This window comes from Hemitrygon akajei, chromosome 1 (assembly GCF_048418815.1).
Source record: "Hemitrygon akajei chromosome 1, sHemAka1.3, whole genome shotgun sequence".
NCBI lineage: Eukaryota > Metazoa > Chordata > Chondrichthyes > Myliobatiformes > Dasyatidae > Hemitrygon > Hemitrygon akajei.
Window position 1 is genome coordinate 143,973,941 of NC_133124.1, and position 13,815 is coordinate 143,987,755.

The following is a 13,815-nucleotide window of genomic DNA, read 5'->3' on the forward strand; positions in this document are numbered from 1 at the left end:
AATGAGTCTGTAACTCTAAAAGGAAAGTCATATATAGAAGCAGAATCATTTAGGGGAAATAATTCACTTTTATGAAGGTTTAGTTTATATCCTGAAAACTTTCCAAAATTGTTTAATAGTTTCAATAAACTTGGAATGGATTCTTCAGGATTCAAAATATAAACTAAGAGATCAGCAGCATAAAAGGAGATCTTATGAACAGTCCCATTTATGAGAATTCCATGAATATCTTTAGCTTCACGAAGTGAAACAGCCAAGGGTTCCAGCACCAAATTAAATAACAAAGGACTTAACGGACATTCTTGTCTTGTACCCAGCAAAAGCCGAATAAAAGATCTGCAATTATTAGTAATAACAGTAACTTTTATATGTATGTGTATATATATATATATCTGTAGCTTTTATATATCATTCTGATCCACTTATTAAAATTAATACCAAAGCCGAATTTCTCTAGAACATTAAATAGGTATTTCCATTCAACTCTGTCAATGCCTTTTCAGCATCAACAGAGTCAACACATTGGGGAGCCTTAGAAAAGGATGAATATATAACATTCTCCGAACATTAGAGGAGGAATAACGGCCCTCTACAAACCTGTTTGGTCTTGAGAGATAATTGTAGCTAGAATATACTCCAGCTGATTAGCCATTATTTAAAAAAAAATTCAGCATCTGCATTTAATAATGAAATAGGTCTATTTGAAGCATAGTCATTCTGACTTTATCTTATCTTTCTTAAGAATTAAAGAAATGGAAGCTTCATAAAATGTGGGAGGTAACTCTCCTATCAAAAAACAATCTTTAAGCATTTTCAATATATATGAAGAGAGCAATTTTTCAAATAAAATCCTACAGAATAACCATCTCCAAACACATAAAATTGACTTTGCAATTTAAGCAATTTTTTTTCAATAGGGTAAGTCAATAATAAATCATATTGTGATTGGAGTTCAACTCTTTGTTTGAATAAATCAATGTTGGGAGAGATTGCATAAATATTATCCAAATCTTTAATTTGTTTGGAAATCTCATCTAATTCTGTTTTTGTCTGTTTCTTAAGCTTAGCTGAATAGGAGATTATCTGACCACACAAATATGTTTTAAATGTATCCCATATAATCAATTTCAACACATCTCCCATATTATTAAAAAGAAAAAATCTTTTATCTGAGTCTCAATAAATTTGACAAAGTCCGAAATTTGCAATAAATCTTCTGGAAAATGCCAAGGCAAATTTGCAATCATTCAATTCAAAAGCTAAGCTTAAAGGCGCATGATCCGAGAGAGCTAGAGCATCATATTCACATTTCTGGACTTCGGACTAAAATCGGGGATCAGCTATAAAATAATCGATTCTCGAATATTTTTTGTGAACATAGAAAAAAAAGAATAATCTCTATCATTAGGATGTAAATGTCTCCAAATTTCACCCAGGCCAAAATCAAATAAAAAAGAGTTAATAAGTGATGCAGAACAACTCAGAAGCTGCTGATTAGTTGAACTCTTGTCAATCAGAGGACTTAAACAACAGCTGAAATCACTACCCCATTAACAACATATATTCATTTAAATCCAGCAATAAAGCAAATACATTTTTAAAAAAAGGATTATCTACATTAGGTCCATATAGGATAACCAAAACAATTTTTTCTATTACAAATTGTTCCCTTAACAATAAAAAATCTACCATTAATATCTGGTACAATGTCTTCTTGGACGAATCAAATATTAGATTTAATAAAAATAGATACTCCCTTTATTTTATTTTGACAAGTAGCATGAAATTGAAGGTCCTTCCACATTTTAAAAAATCTATTTTGATCGCCCGTTTTGATATGCGTTTCTTGAGCAAAATTTATATTGGGTTGGAATCAATTAATGATTTTAAAAGTCTTCTTTTGCTTAATAGTACAGTATATAAAGGGTAAAAGACAGTCGCAGGTAGATATAGGACCAATAGTAAATGATGCTGGAGATATTGTAATGAAAGATGCAGAGATGGCAGCGGAACTGAATGCGTATTTTGCATTAATCTTCACAGTGGAAGATGTCTGCAGTATACTGGACATTCAAGAGTGTCAGGGAAGTGAGGTTTGTACAGTGAAAATTCCAACTGAGAACGAGCTCAGGAAGCTTAATGGTCTGAGGTTCGATAAGTTTCCTGGACCTGATGGAACGTATCCTTGGGTTCTGAAGGAAGTAGCTGGAGAGATTGCGGAGCAAAAGTGATGATCTTTCAAGAATTGATAGATTCTGGCATTGTACCGGATGACTGGAAAATTTCAAATGTTACTCCGCTATGTAAGAAGGGAAGGAGGCAGCAGAAAGGAAACTATACACCTGTTAGCCAGACATCAGTGTTGGGAAGTTGCTGGAATCGATTGTTAGGGATGAGATTATGGCGTACCTGGAGGCAAGTGACAAGATAGGCCAAAGCCAGCATGGTTTCCTCAAAAGAAGATCCTGCCTGACAAACCTACCACAATTCTTTGAGGAAGTTACAAGCAGGGTAGACAAAGGAGATGCAGTGGATGTGGTGTACTTGGATTTTCAGAAGACTTTTGACAAGGTGCCATACGTGAGGCTGCTTAGCAAGATAAGAGCCCATGGAATTACAGGGAAGTTGGTGCAGCATTAGCTGGTCAGCAGAAAGTAGAAAGTGGGAATAAAGGGATCCTATTCTGGCTGGCTGCCAGTTACCAGTGCAGCTCCACAGGGGTCAGTGTTGGGACTGTTACTTTTAACGATGTATGTCAACGGTTTGGTCTACAGTATTAAGGGATTTGTGGCTAAATTTGCCAATGGTACAAAGATAGGTGGAGGAATGGGTAGTGTTGAGGAAATAGAGAACTGCAGAGAGACTTGGATAGTTTAGGGGAATGGGCAAAGAAGTGGCAAATGGAATACAATATAGGGAAGTGTATGGTTGTGCACTTTGGTGGAAGAAATAAATGGGCATACTATTACTTAGATGGGGAGAGAATTCAAAATGCAGAGATGCAAAGAGACTCAGTGATCCTTGTGCAGAATACCCTAAAGATTAACCTCCAGGTTGAGTCGGTTGTGAAGAAGGCAAATGCAAAGTTGGCATTCATTTCTAGAGGTATAGCATATATTCATTTCTAGAGGTATAGCCAGGATGTGATGTTGAGGCTCTATAAGGCACTTGTGAGACCACACTTGGAGTATTGTGTGCAGTTTTGGGCTCCTTATTTTAGAAAGCATATACTGACATTGGAGAGGGTTCAGAGAAGATTCACGAGAATGATTCCAGGAATGAGAGGGTTACCGTATGAGGAATGTCTTGGGCTGTATTCCCTGGAGTTCAGGAGAATGAGGGGGGATCTTATAGAAACATTCCAAATGTTAAAATACCTGAATAGATTAGATATGGCAAAGTTATTTCCCACGGTAGGGGATTCTAGGACACGAGGGCATGACTTCAGGATGAAGGACGTCCTTTTAGAACTGAAATTCAGAGAAATTACTTTAGTCAAAAGGTGGTAAATCTGTGGAATTTGTTGCCACGAGCGGCTGTGGAGGCCAAGTCATTGCGAGTATTTTAGGTAGATAGGTTCTTGATTAGCCAGGGCATCAAAAGGTATGGGGTGAAAGCAGGGGAGTGGGGATAACTGGATGAAGTAGATCAGCCCATGATTGAATGGCGGAGCAGACTCAATGGGCCGAATGGCCTACTTCTGCTCCTAAATCTTATGGTCTTATTTTGTGTGTTGCTCTTAATTAAATCCTTACAAGATCATTTAATATTAATATAGCATACAAAATGATGGAACAATAAAGGACATTTATTTCATTTTGGAAAAGGGCAACTGAACCAAGTGGATGGTCTTCCAAGGTGCATAGAAACTAGCAGAGCATCCAATTCAAACCAAAGTTTGTAATATTTCTTCTGTAAACGAACATCTTTTAAAATATAAATTATATGGTATTACACCCATTAAAATATTTTAAAAATTATTTTAATTTATGTGCCTAATTATTGAAAACAAAGTAAAAAGTGACCTTAACAACTATATAATTCAAGTGCAAAACTCAGTAAATTCTAACATATGGTAAGCGTAGAGCCAGTAGAGTTTATGTGAGACTGTTGTCCTTGGACTACAGTTCAGTATTCAACACCATAATTCCCTCCGGGTTCAACAAGTAGCTCAGAGACCTCGGCCTTCACCCTGCTTTGTGTAGCTGGATCCTGGACTTGCTGTCAGATCGCCGGCAGGTGATATGAGAGGGCTCCCTCACCTCTGCCCCTCTGACCCTCAACACAGGTGACCCTCAGGGCTGTGTACTAAATCCCCTCCTTTACTCTCTGTATACCCATGACTATGTCGCCACCCACAGCTCCAATCTACTAATTAAATTTGATGATGTCACTAAACTGATTGACCCAATCTTAAATAATAATGAGGCAGCCCACAGAGAAGGAGTCATCACCCTGACACAGTGGTGTCAAGAAAACAACCACTCTCTCAGTGTTGCAAAAACCAACGAGCAAAAACAGGGGGAATGGAGACAGGTTAGTCCCTATTGTCATCAATTGATCTGGCATTGAGAGGGTGAACAGCTTTAAGTTCTTTGGTGTAAACATCACCAAGGACCTCACGTGGTCTGTACATATCGGCTGTGTGGTGAAAAAGGCACAACAGCACCTCTTTTGCCTCAGATAGTTGAAAAAGTTTGGTATGGGTCTTAAGAACTTTCTATAGGGGCACAATTGAGAGCATTTGGACTGGCTGCATCACTGCTTGGTATGGGAACTGTACTTCCCTCAATCACAGGACTCTGCAGAGAATGGTGCGGACAGCCCAGCACATCTGTAGATGTGAACTTCCCACTATTCAGGACATTTACAAAGATAGGTGTGTAAAAAAGGCCCGAAGGATCATTGGGGACTCAAGTCACCCCAACCACAAACTGTTCCAGCTGCTACCATCCAGGAAATGGTACTGCAGCATAAAAGCCAGGACCAACAGGCTCTGGGTCAGCTTCTTCCACCAGGCCATCAGACTGGTTAATGTATGCTGACACAACTGTATTTCTATGTTATACTGACTGTCCTGTTGTACATACAATTTATTATAAATTACTATAAATTGCATATTGCAGATTTAGACAGCGACGCAACGTAAAGATTTTTACTCCTCATGTATATGAAGGATGTAAGTAATACAGGTGGCCCCCGTTTTTCGAGCGTTCACTTTACGACAGCTCGCTGTTATGAAAGACCTAGACTAGTACCTGTTTTCGCTAACCAAAGAGGATTTTCACTTTTATAATAAAAAGATGCCCACTTTATACGTGTGTTTACCCCAAGAAAGAGTACCATGACCGTGAAGCTTTGTGCGGGCAGTTGTGTGCACATGCGCGTACATGCCGATCTTTTTTCTCCAAATCAATTTTGGGTCGCTGTCTTCCTGATTTTGATAAGCGAAACTACACCGTACATACAATATCTCTACTTTATATAGGCTGTATATTTATCATATCATTCCTGCTTTTACAATATGTTCATGTTATTTTAAGATTTATGCATTATTTGGTTTGATTTAGTCGGTTATTTTTTGGGTCTGGGAACGCTCAAAAATTTTTCTCATGTAAATTAATGATAATTGCTTCTTCGCTTTATGACATTTCGGCTTACAAATGGTTTCATAGGAACGCTCTACCTTTGGATAGCGGAGAAACCTGTAAAGTCAATTCAATTCATTCACTTACCTACAGACACTAGACTTCCTGGACATGGTGGTGCTTGGAGAAGATGGAGGGGTTTGGTATGTCCAGTTATAATCAGAGCACTTCAGGTCAATAATTACCTGGAATACAAACCATAAAATTGACAACCAAAGAAAATTAACAATCTAAAATAATTTTGAGACAGTAATTTTTGGAGTTCTCCAACATGTGTGGGTTACCTACAAGTTGAAGCTTTGAATTTTAACGCTACTATAACATGGAAAGATGGGAATACACAAAATTGTCTGAGCAGAATTCTCCAATTAAGGAGGCTTTCATAAATATTAGTCATTCAAATAACAATTTTGCAAGGTAAATTCCATAAAGTACACAATAATATTATTTTGTGAGAAGAACACTACTATTAATTCCATGGACTGTTGACTCACTCACCTGCTCACTGGCTGTAGGTAGTTTGTGAGGATCCATTGTCAGATTAGCAAGATCATCTGCAATAGTTTGCAGATGGGTTACTTCACCTAGCATTGACATTTCTTCTTCCTATTAATGAAGGTCAGAATCAGAATAGAATCAGATGGAGGAGGACAAGAAGATATTTATGAACTGTAAGTTGTAATTACATTTTTAAAATGACATGTTTATGCATCATTTCTGAAACTGCCAAAATACTGAATACATAATAATCCATTTATAGATTAAGTTTTAGTAAATCTTAAGTAATGACAGTCAAATTGAAACAGGAAACACTTTAAAATCTAAAGATTGATACAAGTTTTGACTTTATCCTAAACAGCAATAAATAGGTACTAGATCAATTGTTAATTTATAACATAGGGTTAAGGAAATAACATAGATATAACATAGATTAAGGAAATAGAGGATTAAGTTTAATGAGTTCTCAAATCAACCATAATCTCATTGAAGGTTGGAAAGGTTTGAAAGTGTAAATGTTTTCCTCCTGTTTCTTTGTAATGAGGATCTCTCTATGGCCACCTGTTTTAATTCCATTTCTCATTCCTGTTCTGACATGTCAGTCCATGGTCTCCTCCACTGTCACAATGAGACCACACTCAAGTTGGAGGAGCAACACCTTATATTCTGTCTGGGTAGCCTCCAACCTGATGGTATGAACATAATTCTTGAACTTCTGATAATACCTTCACCCTCTCCTTCACCATTCCCCATTCCCATTTTTCCTCCCTCACCTCATCTCTTTACCTGCCCATCACTCCACTCTAGAGCTCCTCTTGATTTTCTTTCTTCCATGGCCTTCTGTCCTCTCTTATCAGATCCACCCTTCTCCAGCACTGTATCTCTTTCACCCATCAACTTTCCAGCTCTTTACTTCACTCCTCTCCACTCCAGTTTCACCTATCACCTTGGGTTTCTTCCTCTCCTCCCTCCACCTTCTTACTCTGACTCCATATTTTTTGCACAACTTCTGATGAAGCGTTTCAGCCTGAGATGTCGACTATAGTCTTTTCCATCGATGCTGCCTGACCTGCTGAGTTCCTCCAGCATTTTGTGTGTTGCTTGGATTTCCAGTATCTGCAGATTTTCTCTTGTTTGTGATTGAATTGTCCACCTTTGTTACTTACATTTCCCTGTACTTTCTCCACTCCTGAGTTCCCTTAATATATAGAAATCTATTCATCTTTGTTTGGAATGAAATTCACAATTGAGCTACCACAGTCGCTCAGAGTCGAGAATTCCAGTCACCATTCTCTACATAAAGAAATTGCTCAGCTCAATAATAAAATATTTACCCCTTATTCTGATCCTTGCTTCTAGACTCTGTAGAGTCTATGCATTCTCTATGCATTCATCATGCCAATTGCTGTAAGAATTTGTTAAATTTTATTGATACCCCCGTCTCATTCTTTGAACATTATCACAGCCCAATCTGCTAATCAAATAAAATACTTTGCTCAAGGAACAAGAGGATGCAGGTGCTCGAATCAGGATAAAGAATCTGCTAGAGGAAATCAGTGGGTTGAAGGCATCTGTGGGAGAACAGGAACTGTTAATGTCCCTGCTTGACTGGCTGATCGTAATATCCTCTGCTTTTTTGATGGGTGCACCACAGTGGAAGACCTCATATTTGCCACATTCCAGCAGCCACACTCCCAATTAGTCAGCCTATAAATCTAGTCAAGAAGAAAAGAAAAGCTCACAAAAGGTTCAAAGAGCTAGGTAATGTTAGAGATCTAGAAGATTATAAGGCTACTAGGAAGGAGCTAAATAAGGAAATTAGGAGAGCCCGAAGAGACCATGAGAAGGCCTTGGTGGGCAGAATAAAGGAAAGCCCCAAGGCATTCTACAAATATGTGAAGAGCAAGAGGATAAGACATGAAAGAATAGGACCTATAAAGTGTGATAATGGGAAAGTGTGTATGGAAGCGGAGGAAATAACAGAGGTACTTAATGAATACTTTACTTCGGTATTCACTATGGAGAAGGATCTTGGTGATTGTAGTGATGACTTGGAGCAGACTGAAAAGCTTGAGCATGTAGATATTAAGAAAGAGGATGTGTTGGAGCTTTTGGAAAACATCAAGTTTGATAAGTCGCCGGGACTGGACGAAATGTACCCCAGGTTACTGTGGGAGGCGAGGGAAGAGATTTGGCCTTGGGCGATGATCTTTGCATCATCAATGGGGACAGGAGAGGTTCTGAAGGATTGAATGGTTACGGATGTTGTTCCTTTATTCAAGAAAGGGAGTAGAGATAACCCAGGAAATTATAGACCAGTGAGTCTTACCTCAGTGCTTGGTAATTTGATGGAGAAGATCCTGAGAAGCAGGATTTATGAACATTTGGAGAGGTATAATATGATTAGGAGTAGTCAGCATGGCTTTGTCAAAGGCAGGTTGTGCCTTATGAGCCTGATTGAATTTTTTGAGGATGTGACTAAACACATTGATGACGGTAGAGCAGTAGATGTAGTGTATATGGATTTCAGAAAGGCATTTGATAAGGTACCCTATGAAAGGATTATTGAGAAAGTAAGGAGGCAAGGGATCCAAGGGGACACTGCTTTGTGGATCCAGAACTGGCTTGCTGACAGAAGACAAAGACTGGTTGTAGACCGGTCATATTCCGCATGGAGGTCAGTCACCAGTGGAGTGCCTCAGGGATCTACTCTGGGACCCTTACTCTTTGTGATTTTTATAAATGACCTAGATGAGAAAGTGGAGAGATGGGTTAGTAAGTTTGCTGATGACACAAAGGTTGGAGGTGTTGTGGATAGTGTGGAGGGCTATCAGAGGTTATAGCGGGACATTGATAGGATGCAAAACTGGGCTGAGAAGTGGCAGATAGAGTTCAACCCAGGTAAGTGTGAAGTGGTTCATTTTGGTAGGTCAAATATGATGGCAGAATATAGTATTAATGGGAAGACTCTTGGCAGTGTGGAGGATCAGAGGGATCTTGGGGTCCGAGCCATAAGACGCTCAAAGCAGCTGCGCAGGTTGACTCTGTGGTTAAGAAGGCGTATGGTGTATTGGCCTTCATCAATTGTGGAATTGAAGTTAGGAGTCGAGAGGTGATGTTGCAGCTATATAGGATCCTGGTCAGACCCCACTTGGAGTAATGTGCTCAGTTCTGGTCGCCTCACTACAGGAAGGATGTGGAAGCCATAGAAAGGATGCAAAGGAGATTTACAAGGATGTTGCCTGGATTGGGGAGCATGCCTTATGAGAATAGATTGAGTGAACTCGGCCTTTTCTCCTTGGAGCAAAGGAGGATGAGAGGTGACCTGATAGAGGTGTACACGATGATGAGAGGCATTGATCATGTGAATAGTCAGAGGCTTTTTCCCAGGGCTGAAATGGTTGCCACAAGAGGACACAGGTTTAAGGTGCTGGAGAGTAGATACAGAGGAGATGTTAGGCCTAAGTTTTTTACTCAGAGAGTTGTGAGCACATGGAATGGGCAGCGAGCAACAGTGGTGGAGGAAGTTACGATAGGGTCTTTTAAGAGACTTTTAGATAGGTACATGGAGATGAGTAAAATAGAGGGCTATAGGTAAGCCTAGTAATTTCTGAGGTAGGGACATGTTCGGCACAACTTTGTGAGCCAAAGGGCCTGTATTGTGCTGTATGTTTTCTATGTTTCTATGAGGCCGCTTAGCAAGATAAAATCCTATAGCATTATAGGAAAGATACTTTATCTAAAGGAATGGCTGACAGGCTGGAGGCAGCAAGTGGGATTAAAGGGGGCACTTTCTGGTTGGCTGCCAGTGACTAGTGGTGTTCCTCAAGGGCCAGTATTGGGACTGCTACTTTTCACATTGCATGTCAGTGATTTAGACAATGGAACTGACGGCTTTGTGGCAAAGTTTGTGGTAAATACGAAGATAGGTGGAGGGATAGATAGTGCTGAGGAAGCAATGCAATTGCAGTAGGACTTAGACAAATTGGAAGAATGGGTAAAAAAGTGGCAGATGGAAGATGGTGATGGGAAATATATGATAATGCACTTTGCTAAAAGGAGCAGAAGTGCAGGCTATTATCTAAATGGGGAGAAAATACAAACATCATTAGTGCAAAGGGACTTGGGAGTCCTCGTGCAAGACTCCCATAAGGTTAATTTACAGGTTGAGTCTATGGTAAGGAAGGCAAATGCAATGTTGGCACTCATTTCAAGGGGAATAGAATATAAAAACAAGGAGATAATGCCGAGGCTTTATAAGACACTAATCAGGCCGCACTTGGAGTTCTGCCAACAGTTCTGGGCCCCATATCTTAGAAAGAATGAGCTGTCATTGGAGAGAGTCCGGGAATAAAGGGACATACAAAGAGTGTTTGGCAGATTTGGGCTGTAGTCGCTGGAATTTAAAAGAATACCAGGGGTGGGGGAGAGGGGATCTCATTGAAATCTATTGAATATTGAGAGGACTAGATAAAGTGGATGTAGAGGAGATGTAGTGAATCCGTGGAATGCTCTGCCACAGACAGCTATGGAGGCCAAGACCGTGGGTATATTTAAAGCAAATATTGATATAATTTCCTAATTGGTCAGGGCATCAAAGGTTATGGCAAGAAGACAGGTGTATGGGATTAAGATGATCTGGGATCAGCCATGCTGAAATGGCAGAACAGACTCGATGGGCTGAATGGCCTAATTCTATTCCTGCTCCTTATGGTCTATCAATATTCTAAATTACCTTCTTCAAACCATTGACCATTTTGTTTAGAACTCACATTATCACAGACATATTCTTTCACAGCAAAACTGTACAAGTTTAGTTTAAGTTTCTTCAATATACAGTATGATCCATTTTGTTTTCACTCATACTCAAGAAGAATTATACATCAACACAAGGAAATGTAACTTTTCTTCCCACAGATCTCTTAGAAGTAATCTTTTTTTTTTAGAACAGCAGAGTCCACACATCATAATCTCAGATATCAAGTTCAAGTTCATTTGTCAGTCAACCACACATGAACACCCATGAATATAGTCAAATGACTCAGGGGCCGAGATTCAAAACAGCACAATGCACATATAAAACATGTAAAATAGCAGTAAAATACAGACACACAAAAAAACATACAGTCCAAGTCCCTGAGTCCATGAAAGTTGCAGCAGTCTGTAGTCTAACACAATACAGCTTGTCTTCTGCTGAGCAAGCACTGAGGTCAGCACAACTCCGCATGGATGACATGCCACACCACCCCTGGCACTCTGGTGGAGCACTTACCTCCAACACCTCTCCCTGGGCGGCTGCAAATGGACAAAACCGTGGCTTGAGGTCTAGTCCTTGCTACGACCAAGGCCACACAGCTTCCCTGCCCACCACCCCCGCTAATCACTAATGGACTTGCAGCATTCCACACCACCAATGTCCAACAGAGGCTTGAGATGACAAGAAAAGTGACTAATATAATCATATGACATGCTTGTTCAAACAAGCTAGTAAAAAGTTGTCATTTTTGTTCTCAGGAAAATGGAACTAGTTAGATGAAGGGATCTAAAATAAATTCAGAATTGATTGACCTGAAATTGGAAGGAGGAATATAACCATAGTTAAGCCAGTTGAAGATTGTGCTGGTGATGCCTAGCAAACACTTACCAATGGCAAAATACAAAACCAAAAAGCTGCTAAACACTTAACTAACAACACTATTAATAACGATCACCGATTCTCTCAATGGAGAGACATGTAGCAAGGCTAGACGAGGGGAGGTGAAGGCAAAGGCAAGGAATGTCCCAATGTCTGATCAATTTAAGCGTAATTGAATCGTGGCAATGGGATCCAGGCCCCAAAGCTGTCTGAGAACAAGGAACGTTTGGACGATTTCAGCATTGGGTCAGATTGAATAGTTCTCCATGTTGGGACTGGAGGCCAGTGATGGGCCCATTCTACTCACTGCTCTGTGATGTTTACTCAGCCTTGCCCTGAGCTGAGGCTGTAACCTACTCCGGCTGCAGTGATGCCTGGCTTCACGTTTGTGGTCCCACATGTTTACTTGACTCTTCGATGAACTGTGGCCACGGCATACTCCAATGGCATTGAAGCCTGGCTTCGTGTCTTTCGTAAAACTTCAGCTCTGAATGCTATTTGCTTACTTTTATTGGTTGCACAACCTTTTTTTCCTCTCTGCGCATTTGATGCTTGACAGCCTTTTGTTTTAAATGGGTTCCTTCTGGGTTTTTTTTTGTTTTGTGGCTGCCTGTAAGGTAGTGGTCGCCAACCCGTCGATCTTTGAGACTTTCCCAGTAGATTCCGAGAAAAAAGAAAAATAAATACACAAATACTGTTGAGAGATCGTTTCCGGGTTGCGGTGTTTTAATTCCGTTAACTCTGCCCAGTGCGCATGTGTGTAGCTTCCCCGCACTACAGTGTACTTCAGTGGTCCCCAGCCACTGGGCTGCGAGGAAACAATATGAATCAGCGGCACCTTTCCTCATTCCCTGTCATGCCCACTATTGAACTTGAACCCACACGAGGTCATCAGTCGCCCAAACGCAGTGATACCCTCGCGCCAGTGTTCACCTGGGGCGTGGCCAGTGGAAACTGCCGATGCTACTGGCTCGGAGCGTGGCCAGCGAGAACCACCGATGCTACTGGCTCGGAGCGCGGCCGGTGAGAACCGCCGATGCTACTGGCTCGGAGCGCGGCCGGTGAGAACCGCCAATGCCACTGGCTCAGAGCGCGGCCGGTGAGAACCGCCGATGCTACTGGCTCGGAGCGTGGCCAGCGAGAACCGCCGATGCCACTGGCTCGGAGCGCGGCTGGTGAGAACCGCCGATGCTACTGGCTCGGAGCGTGGCCGGTGGAAACTGCCGATGCTACTGGCTCAGAGTGTGGCCAGCGGGAACCGCCAATGCTACTGGCCTGGCGCACAGCCAGTGGGAAGTGCCAATGCTACTGGCCTGGCGCACAGCCAGTGGGAAGTGCCGATGCTACTGGAGCGCAGCTGGCAAGAACCGCCGATGCTACTGGCCTGGAGCATGGACAGATGCGCGCCGCCTCTAAACCTGTTTAGCACATTGAATGTTCGTGGGGAACCCGATGCAAAAATATTCGCAGTCGACCTAATTCAGGCTCAAGGTTTTGTAAGTAGCAGAGCAGCTACCTCGCTGCAATCTGCTGAAGCAATTTTTTGTTGGCCGATAGATCCTACAAGGGGGCGAGCACGGGCCTGTCGCTCTCCTCGCTTGGTCGCTCTCTCTCTCCGGACTGCGACCACCGCAGCCCCAGTACAGGGATCTCCGGTCCTGACCTTGTCCTCTCACCCCACCCACGACCTGCCACACCTGGCCAGGGCGTCTGGTGGGCAGAGGATGGAGTTCAGGCCAGGAGGCTGTCTAATGAGGCAATGAAGCCCTCAAAACTGCTTCGGTACCTTGTGTCCAAGCACCCGCACTTAAAGACGAACCCACTGAGTTTTTCAGCGATAAAAATGTGAGCAGCGTGGGACAGCAGCTAAGTGCCGAGAGCCGCGAAAACTAAATTGCGGAATAGACTGACATAAGGAATCTGCTTCAAGTATCGCTGTATTCCCGTCGTGTTTAACATCCCCCCCCCCGTCGGCCAGTCCGCAAGAATATTGTCAATATTAAACCAGTCTGCGGTGTAAAAAAGGGTGGGTAC

The 13,815-nt window shown here is 41.6% G+C and overlaps 1 protein-coding gene across 7 annotated transcripts in view; it reads right to left on the reverse strand.

The window, feature by feature from the left end:
- Window positions 1–13,815, reverse strand: part of LOC140731223 (protein MTSS 1-like) — a 306,022-nt gene that overhangs the window by 22,705 nt on the left and 269,502 nt on the right. For all 7 annotated transcript variants that reach the window (XM_073052740.1, XM_073052720.1, XM_073052731.1 and 4 more), the window contains exons 8-9: window positions 6,147–6,254; window positions 5,736–5,833 (exon numbers count right to left, since the gene is read on the reverse strand). In XM_073052740.1, coding sequence (XP_072908841.1) covers window positions 5,736–5,833; window positions 6,147–6,254 — 206 coding nt within the window. The remainder of the gene's footprint in view (window positions 1–5,735; window positions 5,834–6,146; window positions 6,255–13,815) is intronic.